Source organism: Propithecus coquereli, unplaced genomic scaffold (genome assembly GCF_000956105.1).
Source record: "Propithecus coquereli isolate 6110/MARCELLA unplaced genomic scaffold, Pcoq_1.0 Scaffold803, whole genome shotgun sequence".
NCBI lineage: Eukaryota > Metazoa > Chordata > Mammalia > Primates > Indriidae > Propithecus > Propithecus coquereli.
The window spans coordinates 21,675-37,201 of NW_012154208.1; the positions used below are offsets into that span (position 1 = coordinate 21,675).

The 15,527-nt window shown below is 57.9% G+C and overlaps 1 protein-coding gene across 1 annotated transcript in view; it reads left to right on the forward strand.

Moving 5' to 3' along the window:
* Positions 1-15,527, forward strand: part of LOC105825544 (ankyrin repeat and MYND domain-containing protein 1-like) — a gene marked incomplete at its 5' end in the record, with an annotated part of 50,454 nt that overhangs the window by 17,376 nt on the left and 17,551 nt on the right. The window contains 5 exons of the mRNA XM_012663387.1: positions 1,430-1,561; positions 9,311-9,424; positions 9,717-9,882; positions 12,287-12,365; positions 13,264-13,424. Of these exons, the coding sequence (XP_012518841.1) occupies positions 1,430-1,561; positions 9,311-9,424; positions 9,717-9,882; positions 12,287-12,365; positions 13,264-13,424 (652 nt within the window). The remainder of the gene's footprint in view (positions 1-1,429; positions 1,562-9,310; positions 9,425-9,716; positions 9,883-12,286; positions 12,366-13,263; positions 13,425-15,527) is intronic.

Here is a 15,527-nt window from a genome sequence, read left to right on the forward strand (position 1 = left end):
CATCCATCCATCCATCCATCCACTCATCTGTTCATCAATCTACTCATCCATCCATACACTTATCCATCTGTCTATGCATCTACTCATTCTTCCATCCCTCCATCCTTCCATCCAATCATTCATCCATCCATCCAACTACCTATCATTCATCTACTTATCCACTCATCCATCCATCTATTGATCCACTTATCCTTTCATTCAACTACCATCTATCCACCCAACTACCTATCCAATCATTCATCCATCCATCCACTAATCTACCCATCCACTCATCTATCCATCCACTCATCTATCCATCCACTCATCTCTTCATCCATCCACTAATCTATCCATCCATCTATCCATCCACTCATCCATCCATCCACACATCCATCCATCCATCCATCCATCCTTTCGTTGAACTGACATTTATCGAGCATCTACTATGTGTCAGGCAGGCACCATTTTAGGTACTAGGCGCTAAATAAAACGATGTCCGTGCTCTCAATCCTCATACATTCTAACTGGGGAGTCAGACCATACACTAGTGTGCAATGCAATTTCAGGCGACGATAGCGTCATGAAGAAAATAAAGCTTGGTGAGGGGATTGCGAATGATGGGCGGGTAGGCTGCTTTAGCAGGGTGGCAGGGAGGTGACGTTTGTCTGGTGAGGTGACATTTCAGCGGAGATCTGCATAAGCTGAATGCATTGGTGACATGAGGTGGGGCTTGCGGGACTTCTACACGGGCCAGCTCCTCTCCCCTCTGTCACACGTTGAGCCATTCACCCAGCAAGGCGAGTGGCCCTACTCGGTGCCAGGCCCCATTGGAGGCGGGGGGCGAGGGGGACAGCGTCATGCTGAGCGGCAGAAGCTCCTCAGAGCCCAGCACTAGTGACTCGTGCCCAGCTGTGTCTGCTCTTGCTCCTGGGCTCCTGGGCGGGACCTAAGCAGGTGGTTGGGGACATAGTCACAGGTGAAACGTGCCTCGTTCTGCAGCTAGTTAAGTGGTCACAGTGACACCAGGAGCAGGGCGACGTCCAGGGAGCCTACAGGTGCTCCTGGCCCCGTGCAGGGGACCTGCCCCGTGGCGGCTGCTGCTTGGCGCTGGGAAGCGAGTGGGAGCCGGGACCAATCAGAGCATCCGCGTCTGGGCAGCATGATAGAAATTGCTGGAATCAGCCCCTGGGTGGAGTCCAGCTCCTCCCTGAGGAACCAGCCATGCGACCCTGCCTGGCCCCGCGCCTTCCTCATGCGACCCTGCCTGGCCCCGCGCCTTCCTCTGCGAGGCGGGGCGGGGCGGCAGTGGACCTCCGGGTGGGATCCATGGGAAGTGCCCTCGGTGGGGCCTCTGTGTGCAGGGTCAGTCTCGGAGTGGCCGAGCTCTGGGGTCTTCCCCTCAGTAAGGGGAGGTGACCTGGTGGCCACCGACAGGTCTGTCTGTGCCCAGGTCGTGAAGGAGCTGCTGTCCCAGGGGGCTGACCCCAATCTGCCCCTAACCAAAGGCTTGGGCAGCGCCCTGTGTGTGGCCTGCGACCTCAACTATGAGCACCGGAGGAGCACGGACAGCAAGCTGGCCCTGGTGAGGGGGAGGGGTCGGGGGAGGGGAAGGCTGGCCCTGGTGAGGGGGAGGGGGAGGGGAGGGCTGGACCTGGGGGTGTCAGGGATGCGCCCTCCCTCAGCGGACCCCTTTGTCCTCGTTCCTGGCGGGTGGTGGATCATTTGCTCTGCGCTCTCCAAGCCTTGGTGGTCTAAATGGTTGAGAAAGAACAAAATATCGTACATTTCTCAGAAAACGTGAAGTAGCAGAATCACTCAGCAGGCCGAACGAGGTCCCCGGAGCGTGTCCCGGTGCAAACGGTCTGGGGCAGCCGTGCAGGTCTGGCTTTCTGATGTCGCCAGTCAAGAAACCCGGCACGTGCGGCTGGGAGGGATTTGGGGCCCTGTCCCCTGGCTGTGGGGAGCGGCCCTCGTGAGGTGCCAGCCCAACGCCCAGGAGCCCCCACCTGAGCCGGGCCCAGGGCTCTGCGGTGCTGTCACCGCGGTCCTGCCTGTGTCCGCTGTGTGCTCAACCTATTTTCCTTCCTCAGGGCCTCAGGCTGTCTGAGCGGCGGCATCAGGGGGTGTCTGCCGCGCGTTTCTGGCGGCCGTGGTCTGCCCCAGCAGGAGCCTTCGTTGTCCGCAGTGCCGCGAGTATAGATCACGGTGCTTATGCACTCTTCTGTTTCTAAGTTTTTTGCCAAAATGAGGTCATGCCATACATGCCTTTTTAAAACAATTACGGTAACACACACATAACGTGAATGTCACCGTCTGCACCTCCGTGGGCGCGCTGGCCGGCGTGACGTCTGTTCACGCTGTTGCGCGGCCATCAGGCCATCCATCTCTGACTTTTGCATCTTGCAAACTGCCCTCTGTCCCCATTACAATAACCCCGGCCCTTCCCCCGGCCGGCGCCCACAACCGCGCTTCTGCCTCGGTGACTCTGACTCCTCGGGGCCTCACGGGATGACGTCGGACAGCATTTGTCCTTCTGTGACTGGCTCGTGTCACGCAGCACAGTGTCTGCAAGCGCCGTCCATGTGGCACAACAGCAGGGGACAGATTCCCTTTCTTTCTGAGGCCGAGCGACGTTCTGTGGTGTGGACGGACCACAGTTTGCTTGTCCGTTCGTCCGTGGACGGGCACTGCGCTGCTTCCACGTTGTAGCTGTCGTGAACCACGCCGCTGTGGCCATGCGCACACAGACGTCCCTCCGAGACCCTGCTTCAGTTCTTTGGGGTGGGCACCCGGGGTGGGATTTCTGTGTCAAGTGGCGATTCTACGTTTAAGGTTCTAAGGGACCGGCATGCGGTTTCCATTGCAGCTGCTCCATGTTACGCTCCACCAGCAAGGGTGGGCTCCGCGTTCCACACTCCGCGTCAGCACTTGTCGTCTTCCTGTCCTCGATCTTAGCCACCCGACGGGTGTGAAGCGGCATCTCGCTGCGGTTTTCATTTGCATCTCCCTGATGACGAGTGACGCAGAGGGCCCTTCCCTGCGCCTACAGGCCATCTGCATGTCATCTCTGGGGAAATGTCTACTCAGATCCTTTGCCCGTTTTTGAATCGTGTTGTTTTTTGTTGTTGTTTTTAGGAATTCTCTGTCTATTCTGAATGTTAATCCCTGATCAGGTATTTTCTCCCGTTCTGTGGGTTTTGCTGTGTTAATGATGCTTTTCAATGCACCAAGGGTTTTAGTTTTCATGAAGCCAAATTTGTCTACTTTTTGTTTTGTTGCCGGTGCCTTTAGCATCCTATCCAAGAGTTCATTGCCGTATCCGATGTCACAGAGCTTCCTCCTGTGTCTTCTAAGAATTTTCCGGTGTTAGCCAGGAACTTTGGCAGATGCTTTTCAGTATTTGCTTCAGCGACACTGCCGGGGCGCGGGCTCAGCTATCTGCGCAGGGATCTCAGCGCCTGGGCGGGGAGATTCCAGACAGTTTCCAAGTCTGATTCCTGAGTGTGTGTGTGGGGGGTGGGCACTTTCCCTCTTGTCTCTCCTCTTCTTGCTTTCGGCCTGGCCACCCGCAGGGTGAGCCGCCAACAGGCCACGGCTTGGACACAGGCGTGTGCCGGACGCCCGGGCCGCCCGCTCCTCAGCGCACCGCCCTCTCCACGTTTCGCTGTTCAGGCTGCCGCAGAGCCTCGTCGTTTCGGTGTGTTAATTGAAAACAAACAAACAAAAAAACAGGTGTATAACTGGGAAAAAGAGAGCTTTATTTCTCATAAAGTTTCAGCCCAGGATGGCCACGCCGGCAGGCTGGGAAACGGCTTCCGGCCCAGGAACTCGTACTTCGAGGGGGAGACAAAGGAAACAGGATTTTATACTGATCGGGGTGGCCAAATGCACATATTTAACAAGCTGTAGGAGGAGTCACGAGTATCCGTGAAAAGAGAACTGTGCCCCGTGCAATGGCGCTTCCTGGCCTTTTATGGGGTCCGTGTCCCCTCCGTGTCAGAAAGTGAGAAAGGGCACGAAAGCCCTCCACACACGTTCCACAGAGTGTTAACGTGACTTCGTGGTCGTGGTGTTTTATCAGGACAGGACGCAGGTGTGGCCCTTAGGAGACAGCCCGGTGGCATTAGCAGGGAGGGGCATAGCGACGCATGTCTGACTTCCTATCACATCACGACGGGGCGCAGTTTTAAGCTTTCTCTGGGGCACCCTTGGCCGAGAGGGGTCTGTTCAGCCAGTGGGGGGCTAAGATTTCATTTTTAGTTCACGGACTCCACTTTTGGCCGAGATATGCCAGAGTCAACGTCGATGGCCAGACTGGATTTTGTCCCGTTGTTGCGAGGGTGGGGTGGCCATTTGTCCCCAGGTCCATCTGGGCCCTCGGGGGTCCCCACTGGCCTGGAGGAGGGGCTTAGGGTTGCAAAGCCTTACAGCCAACTAAGCGTCTTGGGCCAGACAGGACGGGTGGGCAGACACTCATTAACCCCTAAAAATCTTTAAAGCAATATGGTTGAAGACCAAACCAAAAACAGTGATAAAATTAACTTATCCATAGGCATCGAGCGACCGTAGTCTTGGTCTTCGTTACAGCAGGGCAGGGACGGGGGACACCAGCCAGGCCGGTGGGGCCCAGACGAGCTCCTCCGCCAGCTGCACTGTCAGGATGTCAGGAGTAAAGTGAGAGACAAACAACATTCACAATTTGACAGTTAAAGGAGAATTTGGGTGTTAGAACGAAACAAAGGAAGGAAACTATCCCATTAGGGAACCAAATAAAAACATCAGGAAGAAAATTATAACTTTTTTTTTTGTCGTCAAGAAACAACCCACGATTCAATTAAAACTTTGGACAAGTAATTAAAAAGCTCAGTAAGACTAGGAGTTTAAATAATGAGTCTTTTGACACAATTTTCTCTGATTTCCCATTTTTACTAAAGGCAAGTCACGGCAGGACCAATTCATTTGCAAAATAAATTCCAGTCTCCTGACACTTGGCTTGCTTATTTGCATAAAGCGAGATAAGAACAATCCTTGGCCGTAGGCTTTACTTTTTTTTTAATTGGCTTTGCTGGAATTTTTTTTCCCATAAGGAATCTCAGGTGAGACTTAAAGCCCCTGGAGCCAGACGAAGGGTTTCACTGCGGTAGATTCCTGTGTGAATCGGGTCGGTCCCTCTCACTCAAGGTCTCGAGGAAACCCGGGGCTCCCAGACCTGTCAGCAGGTGACATTTTTTCTTCCGCAGATCAGGAAATGTTACAGATGAGGTATCAGGACGGTATTTTTCCAGAGGGTTTTGTGGGCCTTATAAACTTAACCCAATTCCTCACGGCAGTCTGGGCGTACCTGAAAACACGACATTGTGGCCAACCAGCGTCTCTAATTCTGTCCTGTTACAGAAGGAAACAGATCCTTATTGAACTTGCGCAAATAACTATGTTGCCATAAAATAAGACTACTCACAAATAGTTTCCAGATTCTGGAGAAATCAGGCCGAGAGAAAAATAGATGTTTCAAACTATTTACAAAATATACCTACCTAGTTTGTTGTAAGCTACAAATAGCTCAAAAGAGGAAAAAAGAGTTTTGGCTTCTGGAAAACAAAATATAAAGAGAATCAGTAATGTTTAAACAAAAGTGATTAGAAGAATTAGTTTAGTTCCGTCTGGTTAATTTTGGTTTTGCATGAGGCTGGGTTGGCAACCTTCATGAATGCATCTGCTTTAAAGCCGTGGAAGTTTTTCTTTTTGGTTTTGTTTTTAGTTTGGACGGTGAGGTCTCCAGAGTGATCGCTGCTCAGGTTTGAGGGGCCCCTGCCAGGGTCCTTTCTATACCTTTCCTTGAAGAAGCGAACTACAGTCAGTTACAAACCACCTTTTGAGAAGAATAAAAGTGAAAAATAATTGTCCGTTGATGACAAAAGTCTTAGAATTGTTATGGTTAAAGAGACAATTGACAAAGAAATTTGGTTAAGTTTTTGGGCACATAACAATTTAACATATGACTGTAATTATTATTGATAACATACGTCAAAGCATATCGGAATTCTAGGAATCTCATACAATTTTGGAACACATATTAATAACATGTTTCTAGAAATATAACCTAGGAAAGTTAAATACCACTTCATATTTGACAATGCTTCCTGTGTAGTTTTTTTTTTTTTTTGAGACAGAGTCTCACTCTGTTGCCCTGGCTAGAGTGAGTGCCGTGGCGTCAGCCTGGCTCACAGCAACCTCAAACTCCTGGGCTCAAGCGATCCTCCTGCCTCAGCCTCCTGAGTAGCTGGGACTACAGGCATGCGCCACCATGCCTGGCTAATTTTTTCTATATATTTTTGGTTGTCCGATTAATTTCTTTCTATTTTTAGTAGAGACGGGGTCTCGCTCTTGCTCAGGCTGGTCCTGTGTAGTTTTAACATACCAAATAAGCCAAATGTTTCTCTCTTGGACTTTTCAGTGGTTCTAAATATTTTTTTAAAAAACTAGTTTGAGGTCAGAAAGACTGAATTTAGAATTTTGATTTTGGAAAGTCTGTCAAATATCAACGGTCTAAAACACTTGCTGTCATAAAACAGGATTACTATTATTATTATTATAAAATAATATTTAGCCAAAGTGATAATTTAAAGATTTTAAGGGCGAAAATTTTATTCTTTAATAGTGAGGAGGCTGAGTATGGTCACTCACACCTATAATCCGAGACTGAAGCGGCAGAATCACTTGAGCTCAGGAGTTCAAGAACAGCCTGAGCAAGAGTGAGATCCTGTCTCTACAAAAGAAAAAGAAAAGAAAAATTAACCAGGTGTGGTGGCGAGAGCCTGTAGTCCCAGCTACTCGGGAGGCTGAGGCAGGAGGATCGCTTGAGCCCAGGAGTTTGAGGTTGCTGTGAGTTAGGCTGATGCCACGGCACTCACTCTAGCCCGGCAACAGAGCAAGGTTCTGTCTCTAAAATAAATAAATAAATAATAAAATAAAATGAAATAATGGAGAGGAGGTTTAGTTTCCCAGACGGTAACATCTACAAGACAAACTGGAAAAGAAAGCTGATAAAGAGGCAAACTGAATCTGTCTCATTCTCCTCTTTTTTTCAGTTTATTCAAAAGGGTGAATAAAAATTTTTACTGTGTTTATTAATATTACTTGAAAATTTTGTTTAAAAGAGAAAATCAATTTTTATTTTTATTTTATTAGTGTACTGTGTTAAAGCTAATTTTAATAAAACTTTATGGATAGATCTATTTAATCTTAATTAATCTGACTATACGGTAAGATTTCTATTATCCTTTTGAAAATTTTGTCGTTCTCCCCAGCTTTTATATCCACTTAGTTGTATCTATTATTTATTTATTTAATTTAAGAAAACTTTTAAAACCTTTAAATTAGGCAAAATTATTTTCTATTTAACAAATACCATATTTATATATCTTCTCATAACCCTTTTTTGGGACCAGAAAACACATGCAATTTTTTAAACATATTTTGTATATAGAATTTTGTATATAGAATTATTTCTGTTATATCGAGTAGTTTTCGTTACATATATTAATTACAGCGCTAACTCTTAGTAACCCTTATTTCTGATGAAAAACCTAGGAGGTTAAAGTAACTTTGAACTATTATCAGTCCCCAGGTTTTTTTTAAATTCTTAATCTTTTTTAAAAATTTCAGAATATTACAGGGGTACATTTTGGTTACAGAAATTGCATTTGTGCAATTTGAGTCAAAGGCCCCAGTTTTTATTAGCGCATCTAAATAGTCCAGTGGAGCTGTCCTGGGGCCGGCTGAGCAGGGCCTGGGCGCCCCATCTGGCCGAGGCAGGACTGCAGGGCGGGGAGGAGGGGGGCTGGTGCGTCCCCTTCCCTGCACTGGGCAGGGGAGGGTCGAGCCATCGTCCACCTGCCTGTCCACCAACTGCGCACGGGCCCTGCCTGCACCAGCCCGTGCCGTCTGCCCACCTTCCTCTGGAGGCGGGTATTAGAGGTGTCCAGCAGGGAGCTCACTCGTCAAAGTGGTGTTCCGGCAAGTTGTCATAGCGTCAGCACAGAGCAGAGGGGAGGAGAGGAGAGCAGAGGGGAGGAGAGGAGAGCAGAGGGGAGGGGTGGAGAGGGGAGGGAAGGAGAGAGGAGGAGAGGGAAGGAGAGGAGAGGGGAGGGGAGGGGAGGAGAGGAGAGGGGAGGAGAGGAGAGGAGGTGGGCTCTCGCGTTGGATCAGGGCAGCTCCTTCCCAAAGGACGACAGAAAACTGTCTCCTCCTCTGCCTGCCGGACTCCTGGCGTGGCCTCGCCCGGGCCTTGCCGAGTCCTGCACACGCTCCACCCACACCTGCGCACCGGCGAGGTGCCTGCTCAGGCCAGACTGGCTGCCGGTGCTGGTGGCGTTTGCCACTCCCCAGGTCCTGGTGCCAGGCCTGTGACGCCGCACTCACGGCGCCGCAGGGGATCCAGCTGCTGCACTCGCGTAGGAGGAACGCTCAGCACAGGTGCGGAGAGTGAGAGGCTCCCCCGGGAGTCGCGTGCACCCCCAGCAATGGCCCTGCTTGTGCTTAGCAAGTAAACCACACACCGTGTGCTGAGCGCCCTGCAAGGACAGCCTGGAGCATCCACTTAGCCTGTTGGCCCCACGGTGGCACTCGCTGCCACCCTGGCCAGCCGGGGGCCTCTGTCAGGTGCCATTTGCGTGGACAGAATTGGGTGTCTCGAGCCAGAGACTGGCGATGTGGCATGTTTACCACAAGTCATGTGCACACGTATGTATCTGCAGGCATGCAGCACACGCACGCCCACCCACAGACGCGTGTGCACAGACCCAGACGTGCACACTCACTGGACCCACACACATGCACACATCCACGCGTACACACGCGTGCACACCCACACATTCGCTGTCTCACTGAGCACCCTGCGGGCATGTTGGGGTGTGACGAAGAACAAGACCCGTCACGTCACTACGTCTGGGGAGTGGCGTATCAGACCGCAGCAGACTCGGCGCAAGGCGCGAGTCCAGTGTGCTGCGGGTGGGTGTTGGGGGGTGGGGCTCCCTGAGGGTTGGCCCGGCCTGGGCTCACGGTGACACTGTGTGACGAGGCTCCGCCTGTGGGCCCGGCCCTGTCTGCCCACGTGTCTTGCCAACTCTGCCGCACCTGCAAGGGTGGCCGCTATGGGGATGCAGGTGACCACGGCCCCTCTGGGCAGCGCCTGCCCTCGTGTGGGCAGCGCCCTTGGGCTGGCGTCTGGCCGGAGTGTGCACAGGGCCTGGGGCCGGCAGGCTCGTGAGCAGGGTCACTGCATGGGGCGGCGTGGACACAGCCCGGCACTGCTGGGTTCTGTTCTCCGCAGATTGACCGACTCATCAGTCACGGGGCTGACATCCTGAAGCCCGTGATCCTCACGCAGGGGGACAAGGTGGCCGTGGGCACGGCCGTCGACTACGGCTATTTCAGTTTCTTCCAGGTAGGGCTCTGGGTCCCCCTGGCAAGGGAGGTGACGCAGACACCACGAGTAGGGCCCTGGCTGGGCTTGGCCTCCCTGGGCACAGCTGGGCTGGGGGTCCTCGATGCTGTCCCCAAAGCCAGCCCGACGCGGGAGGAGAGAACCTGCCTGCAGGGCTGAGTCGCGCCGGGCACAGCTGTGTGTTTGTCCTCCCGGTGACGCCTCACCGAGAAGGGAGGGGCCCTCGCCCCCGGTCACTGGCAGTGATGGGGCGGCCCCGGTCCCCGGTGGTGACCCCCACGCTGTGCCGCAGGACCGGAAGATCGCCCACTGCCCCTTCCACGCGCTGATGCCGGCGGAGCGAGAGATGCTCCTGGCCCGGAAGAGGCTGCTGGAGTACCTGGGCTCCCACCTGCGCCGCGCCGTCTTCGCCAAGGAGAGCCAGTGGGACGCGACGCTGCTGTACCTGAGCAAGAAAGGTGGGCAGCGGCGCGGGGCCTTGCCCTGCTATGTGACGCCGCGCATGACGCTGTGCAGTGCACGGCGGGTTCCAGCCTCCGCCTGGGGCTGTGCAGGGGCCAGGCAGGGAGGGGCACGGGGGGGCCTGTCCTACCGCTGGGCTGCCCTCCCGGGCCCTTTGTGTCCTGCCTTCCAAGGGGGTCCTGCGGGAGAGATTACGGAGGGGTCTGGGCTGGGGGTGCCTAGGAGGGGAGCCGGTGGCCCAGACCAGAGGGGCCCCGTGCCCAGGAGAGGCCCCAGGCCCTGCTGCTGCTGCCGGAGCATCAGCCGGGGCACCACGTTCGCCCAGCACGCCTCCCCCCATGTTCACTCGCCCCTACGTGGACCCTTCCCCTACTCACCCCTACAGGTCAACCACTGACCCTACACACACTGACACCCACGCGCACCCTCCCCCGCATGAGAACCCAACCAACGTGTTAACACGTGTGCACACGCGAGCACCCCCCAAGTCCTCACACGTGCACCAGCCCACACTTAGGCCCCCCGTGCCTGCCCGCCACCACCCCCTCCCACTCAGCCCACTGCCGTCCGCTGCTTGGCCACCCTCACGAAACACCACGGACTGGAATTCACGAAGGCGGGGGTTCATTTCTCACGGCTCTGGCGCCCGAGGTCCAGGCGCAGCGGGCGGAGTCTGGGGAGGGGCTCTCTGCCGCCAGGACGGCAGCGGCGTCCTCCGCCCTTGTGCGAGGCACCAGCCGTCACCCCTTTAGACAGGCCCGGCTCTTACTGCGGTCATGCTGGGGACCCAGCGTCAGCATGAGCTTCTGAGGGGACGCCAGCGTTCAAACCACGGCACCCCCACCCCCTCCCAGCCACCCACCCGCTCTCCCCTCCACACAGCCCCCCACACGCAGCGCACACCCACAGAGCCCCGCGTGTAGGAGCTTAGGCCATAAAACGGCCCGAAGAAGATGCAGGCGCAAATATTCGTGACCTGGGTTTGGAAACGGATTCCTAGAGAGGACACCAAACGCATGAACAGCGAAAGAAAAATAGATTAAGTAGATGTCACCTACATTAGGAACTTTTGTGCTTCAAAGGACACTGTCAAGAAAGTGCACAGACAGCCCACAGAGCGGGAGGAAACTGCTGCGAATCGCGCACGGCGTGCGGGGCTGCCGTGTGGAACACATGAAGGACCCTCACGCCTCAGTGACAGAGAAATAGCCAAACTTGGAAATGGACGAAAACGTGAACAGAATTGTGTCCGAAGACGACACGCAGCTGCCCAGCAAGCACCTGCCGGGGTGTTCGGCGTCACCCGTCGGCGGGGACGTGCAGTCGGCCCACCCGAGACGCCACCTTGGCCTGCCGGGCTGTGATCGGGAGGTGACGCGTGACAAGTGTGCTGAGGACACGGAGGGACCGGTGTCCTTGCGTGTTGCTGGTGCACATGTGAAACGGCGCAGCGTTTTGTAAGCCGGGCTGTTGGTTCCTCAAAACGGTAGACGAAGAGTCATCACGTGACAGCCACCCACGGGGGCAAAGCTGCGTCCACACGGAGCTCGCACAGAAGCGTTTACGGCAGCGTGTGGCGTGACGGCCGGCAGTTGGCAACGGCGATGTCGTCGATGGGTGGACGGGTGGAGAATCCACGCAGTGGACCGTGGCCCCTAAAAAGAGTCCACACTCAGCAGACGCGCACAGAAACCCCCTCGTCCTTCTCGCACGCCTCCGTTTTAAAGAAGCGCTTGGTGATGGCCGAGCGCGGTCACAGTCCTCCCTTAGGTCCTGCTTTGGTGTCCCTGTCCCCGCAGCGTTCCCTGCTGCTCTGGCGGCTGCACAGTCACGGGGGGACTCCCGGGCCACGTCCCGCTGCCACGGCAGTGGGGGGCAGCCTGGGTGTGGTGGGCAGGCGGGGGGGATGGCAGGGAAGTGAGGGCAGGTGGCCTTTCTGGTGGGGACTGACGTGGCGATTGAGGGGAGGCACACGGAGGGCCGCGGGGGACTTTGGGCAGTCATCGTGGGGCCTGTGCATCCCGCCACCGGCTGCAGGAGAGCAGAGCCGGGAGCGCCCCCCAGAGAGGGCTGTGGGCTGGGCAAGGCCAGAACAGACCTGGTGGCACCCAGTGGAAAGGGGGACACTGGCTGGGGTGGGCGGCGCAGGAGCAGGGTGCCCGGGGGCTGCAGACGGGGGGGCACAGGCCGGGAGCAGAGGGAAGCCCCCTCGGTTCTGCGGGCTGCCCCCGCCTCCAGGCCCAAGCCCGGCTCTCCTCCTCCCGCCTGCTACGGAGCCAGCCAAGACACGGCCCCTTGCCTCCCGTGCAGGGCAGGCGCGCGTGGCAGCGAGGGCCAGGGACGCGGTGTCCGCAGCGGTGACCATCCTCGAGCACTCACGTGAGTCTCTCTCTGCCATAGCGGAGCTGACCCCCAGCCACAGAGTGAGGAAGAGGAGCCCCGGCCTGCCCACGGACCAGGGTGCCCAGGAGCAGGAGCAGTAAGTGTGTCCGCGGGCCGGTCTTTCTCGGAACGGTGGCCCACGGTGTGGACGTGCTGCAGGGCCCGGCCCGGCTGCGCCAGCCCTCCCGGGACAGCCTCCGCTGCGTCTGCCCCCCGAGCGGCCTGGCCTCGTCCAGTGGTCACAGACGGGAGCCCCACATCCAGCAGGGCAGCAGCCAGCTCCCCTCCCAGTGACAGTGGCCGATGGCGTTTTGAGCCCAGACGTCCCGCCTGGTGCGTGGGTGGGGCTGGCGGGCTGAGCCTGCGCGCTGCGCCTTCCTCACCCCGTACTGCTGGCCTCTCCTTGGGGGTCTCATCTCTGTGCCCCCTCCGCTGTTCCAGAACAGCCTCTCACCTGCCTGTGCGCCCCGGGGGTGGAAACCCAGAGCAGCGTGTGGTGGCGGGAGGGAGCCTGGCTTTCCTCCTGGGGGAGGAAGCAGAGGAGGCCGGTGCTTGGAGGCTCACCCCCCGCCCCGCCCCCGCAGGCTCCCAGGGGCCGCTGCCTCCCGTGCAGCGCTGAGCCACGGACGTTTCCCCACCAGGTTGGAAAAGCTTCCCAGCCTCGTGTCTGTGGCGACGCCACGGTGAATGCGACGTCCGCTTAACCGGCCCTCGCTGGGGGCATCTAGGCGGCTTTCGGGGCTCAGAGTGTTTGTTTCCTGCTCTAAACAACACTGTGCTGAACATCCTCAGGACGAGGGCATCAGGGCATCTGTCCCCGTGTGGCAGCGCCCTGTGTGGGGATGTGGGGCTGGGCCTCACCTGTCTGCAGGGGACGGCGGGAATGTCCCAGGAGCTCAGGGTCTGCACGGGTCACAGGCGGCGGCTCCTTGGCGGGAGGCGGGGGCGGGGGGGGAGGTTCCCGAAGGCCCGACTGACCCAAGGCCCTGTTGCAGCATCCCCTTCTTCAAGTTCTGCTACCAGTGCGGCCGCTCCGTCGGGGTCCGCCTGGCGCCCTGCACCCGCTGCTACGGGATCCTCACCTGCAGCAAGTACTGCAAGACCAGAGCCTGGGCCGAGTTCCACAGGAAGGACTGCAGCGACATGGCGGCCATCGGTGGGTCCAGGGGTCGGGGAGGGCGGGCCGGGGGCTGCCCCGAGGACAAAGGCAAGGCTGTGGGGGCCGCTGAGAGTGGCCGTCAGCCCTCGAAGTCTCTGCAGATTCGGGACACTGTCCCCAAATTTCCGGATGGGCCTGTTGGAGGGGAGGGGCAGCCAGAGGCCCCTGAGCCAGCCTGGCCCTCCGTGTGCAGTGGTGACGCCACGCTGGACCATGCCCTGGAAGGCGGGCGTGGTCACCCCAGAGCTGGGACGTGGACACCCAGGGCTCTGGTGGACCCCTGGGTCTCCCTGCTGGACACCGGTGCCCCGGACCACAGTGCACTTGGCCTTGGGGCTGCTTCCAGAAGGTTCCTCCCAGCCTGCCCTCTCGTGTCTCTGGCAGTGTGGATGTCAACAGGTGTCTGCTTCTAGAAACACCCCCCTCCCATCCTCCGCGGCGTGACCAAGCTGAGGGTGCGGGACCATGACAGGACACCAGGGCCTGGCGCTGCCAGGGGTGCAGGCGTTGTCAGGCTGTGCGCAGCTGCCCAGCCGCGGCCACTGTCCTGGGACCCGGCTGGTGCCCGGCCGGGTGGGATGGGGAGAGGGGCTGGGCCGACCCCTGTGCTTGGGCCTGTGCCCCTAAAGCCATTCGCCGCTCACCTCTGTTCCCTCCTCTGTAAAATGGGCTTTTAATAACAGGCACCCACGGTGGGGTGTCCCCGAGGGCCTGGTCCCAGCTCCCCAGCATGGCACCTGGCGGGACTGGCGGGCCGCCCTTTGAAGGGTAATCAAGCTGACACTCAGACCTCGCTGCACCCGTGCACAGAGTAGGCACCAGACAAGCGCAGCCGGAGCGTGGTCCTGGGCCGCCTGAGGGTGGCTCGCGGCTGCTGCAGCCGGCAGAGGCTGAGCTCGGGCGCAGGCCTGGGGGAGCTGGCTCAGAAACCTTGGCCTCCCCCGGGCGGTCCGCCCACGCCCCTCACCGGCCTCCCCACGCCTGTTCCTTGTCCAGGGGTCCCCACGGAGGAGGTGTCCATGCAGGGAGGAGAGTCTCAGTGAAGGAGCAGCTGGATGCCCGAGGCCCGGGCGGGGGCCCGGGCTGCGCAGATTCTCCCTGCCCAGCATCCGCCACCTCTGGGTGCCGCCCTGCGGGTCCTTCTGGCCCAGTATGGGCGCCTCCGCGCCTTCGGGATGGTGCTTGGCAGCAGTATCTGCCCCCTGACCTCACAATAAATCAGCCCCGTGGGGTGCATTTTTATCACAGTGACAGTCTGTGCCCTGATCTGCCCCAGCTGGGCAAAGTCCGGAGCTCTGGGGACCTTCCCGTGTCTGCAAGGGCTGTGCCTCCTCTGCCCTCAGCCTGGGCGGCCCTGGGCAGGTGCGCCGGGCGCTGGGGCTCGTTTGTGACCTTCCCGGAGCCCATGGCGGCCGGCCCTGTCCCCGCCCGCTGGCTCCTGCTATTCTTTGTCCCCATGCGTGAGCGCGGTGCACGGAGCGTCTGCGTGTGCCGCGTGCTCCGGGGATGGCGGGTACCTGGACACCACCGGGATGGGAGGGCCAGGGCGAGTCTGCCGCGAGATTCCCAGAGAGGGCGCGAGGAAGGTGGACGGTGGCGCTGCGGCTTGCAGGGCGCATGGGGCTGGAGACGGCCGTGTCCTCGGAGGGAAGAGGTAGCCACGTCGGGGAGGAGGAGGAGGATGGGGCTTTGATGGTGACGTTAGGGTGACTGGGGCAGCACGTGGGCGGGGACGTGGCGAAAAGGCCGGAGCCACGCGGGAGAAGCCCCACCCGGCGGGTCTTTGCCAGTCGGCACAGCCGCGCCGGCAGCGACTGCTTTCCCTGATTTCCTCGGTCTCTTGCCGAAGGTGGGCTCCCCACGCGGGGTTTGTGGGGTGCCCCTGGCAAAGCAACCATAAGGGGGTGAGGAAGGCGCCAGGGCAGGGGGAGAACCTGACCCCCCGCGTGGCTTTCTGGGGGCTCCCAGCAGCAGCCGGGGCCAGGCCTCAGTACCCTGTGTCAGCCCGTCTCGGGCCGGTCTTGGGCCGCAGGCCCCTGGGAGGGCCGTGACTGGGTGAGCCGCCGCCCCCTCTCTGCTAGAAAGGAAAGAGCTGCTAAG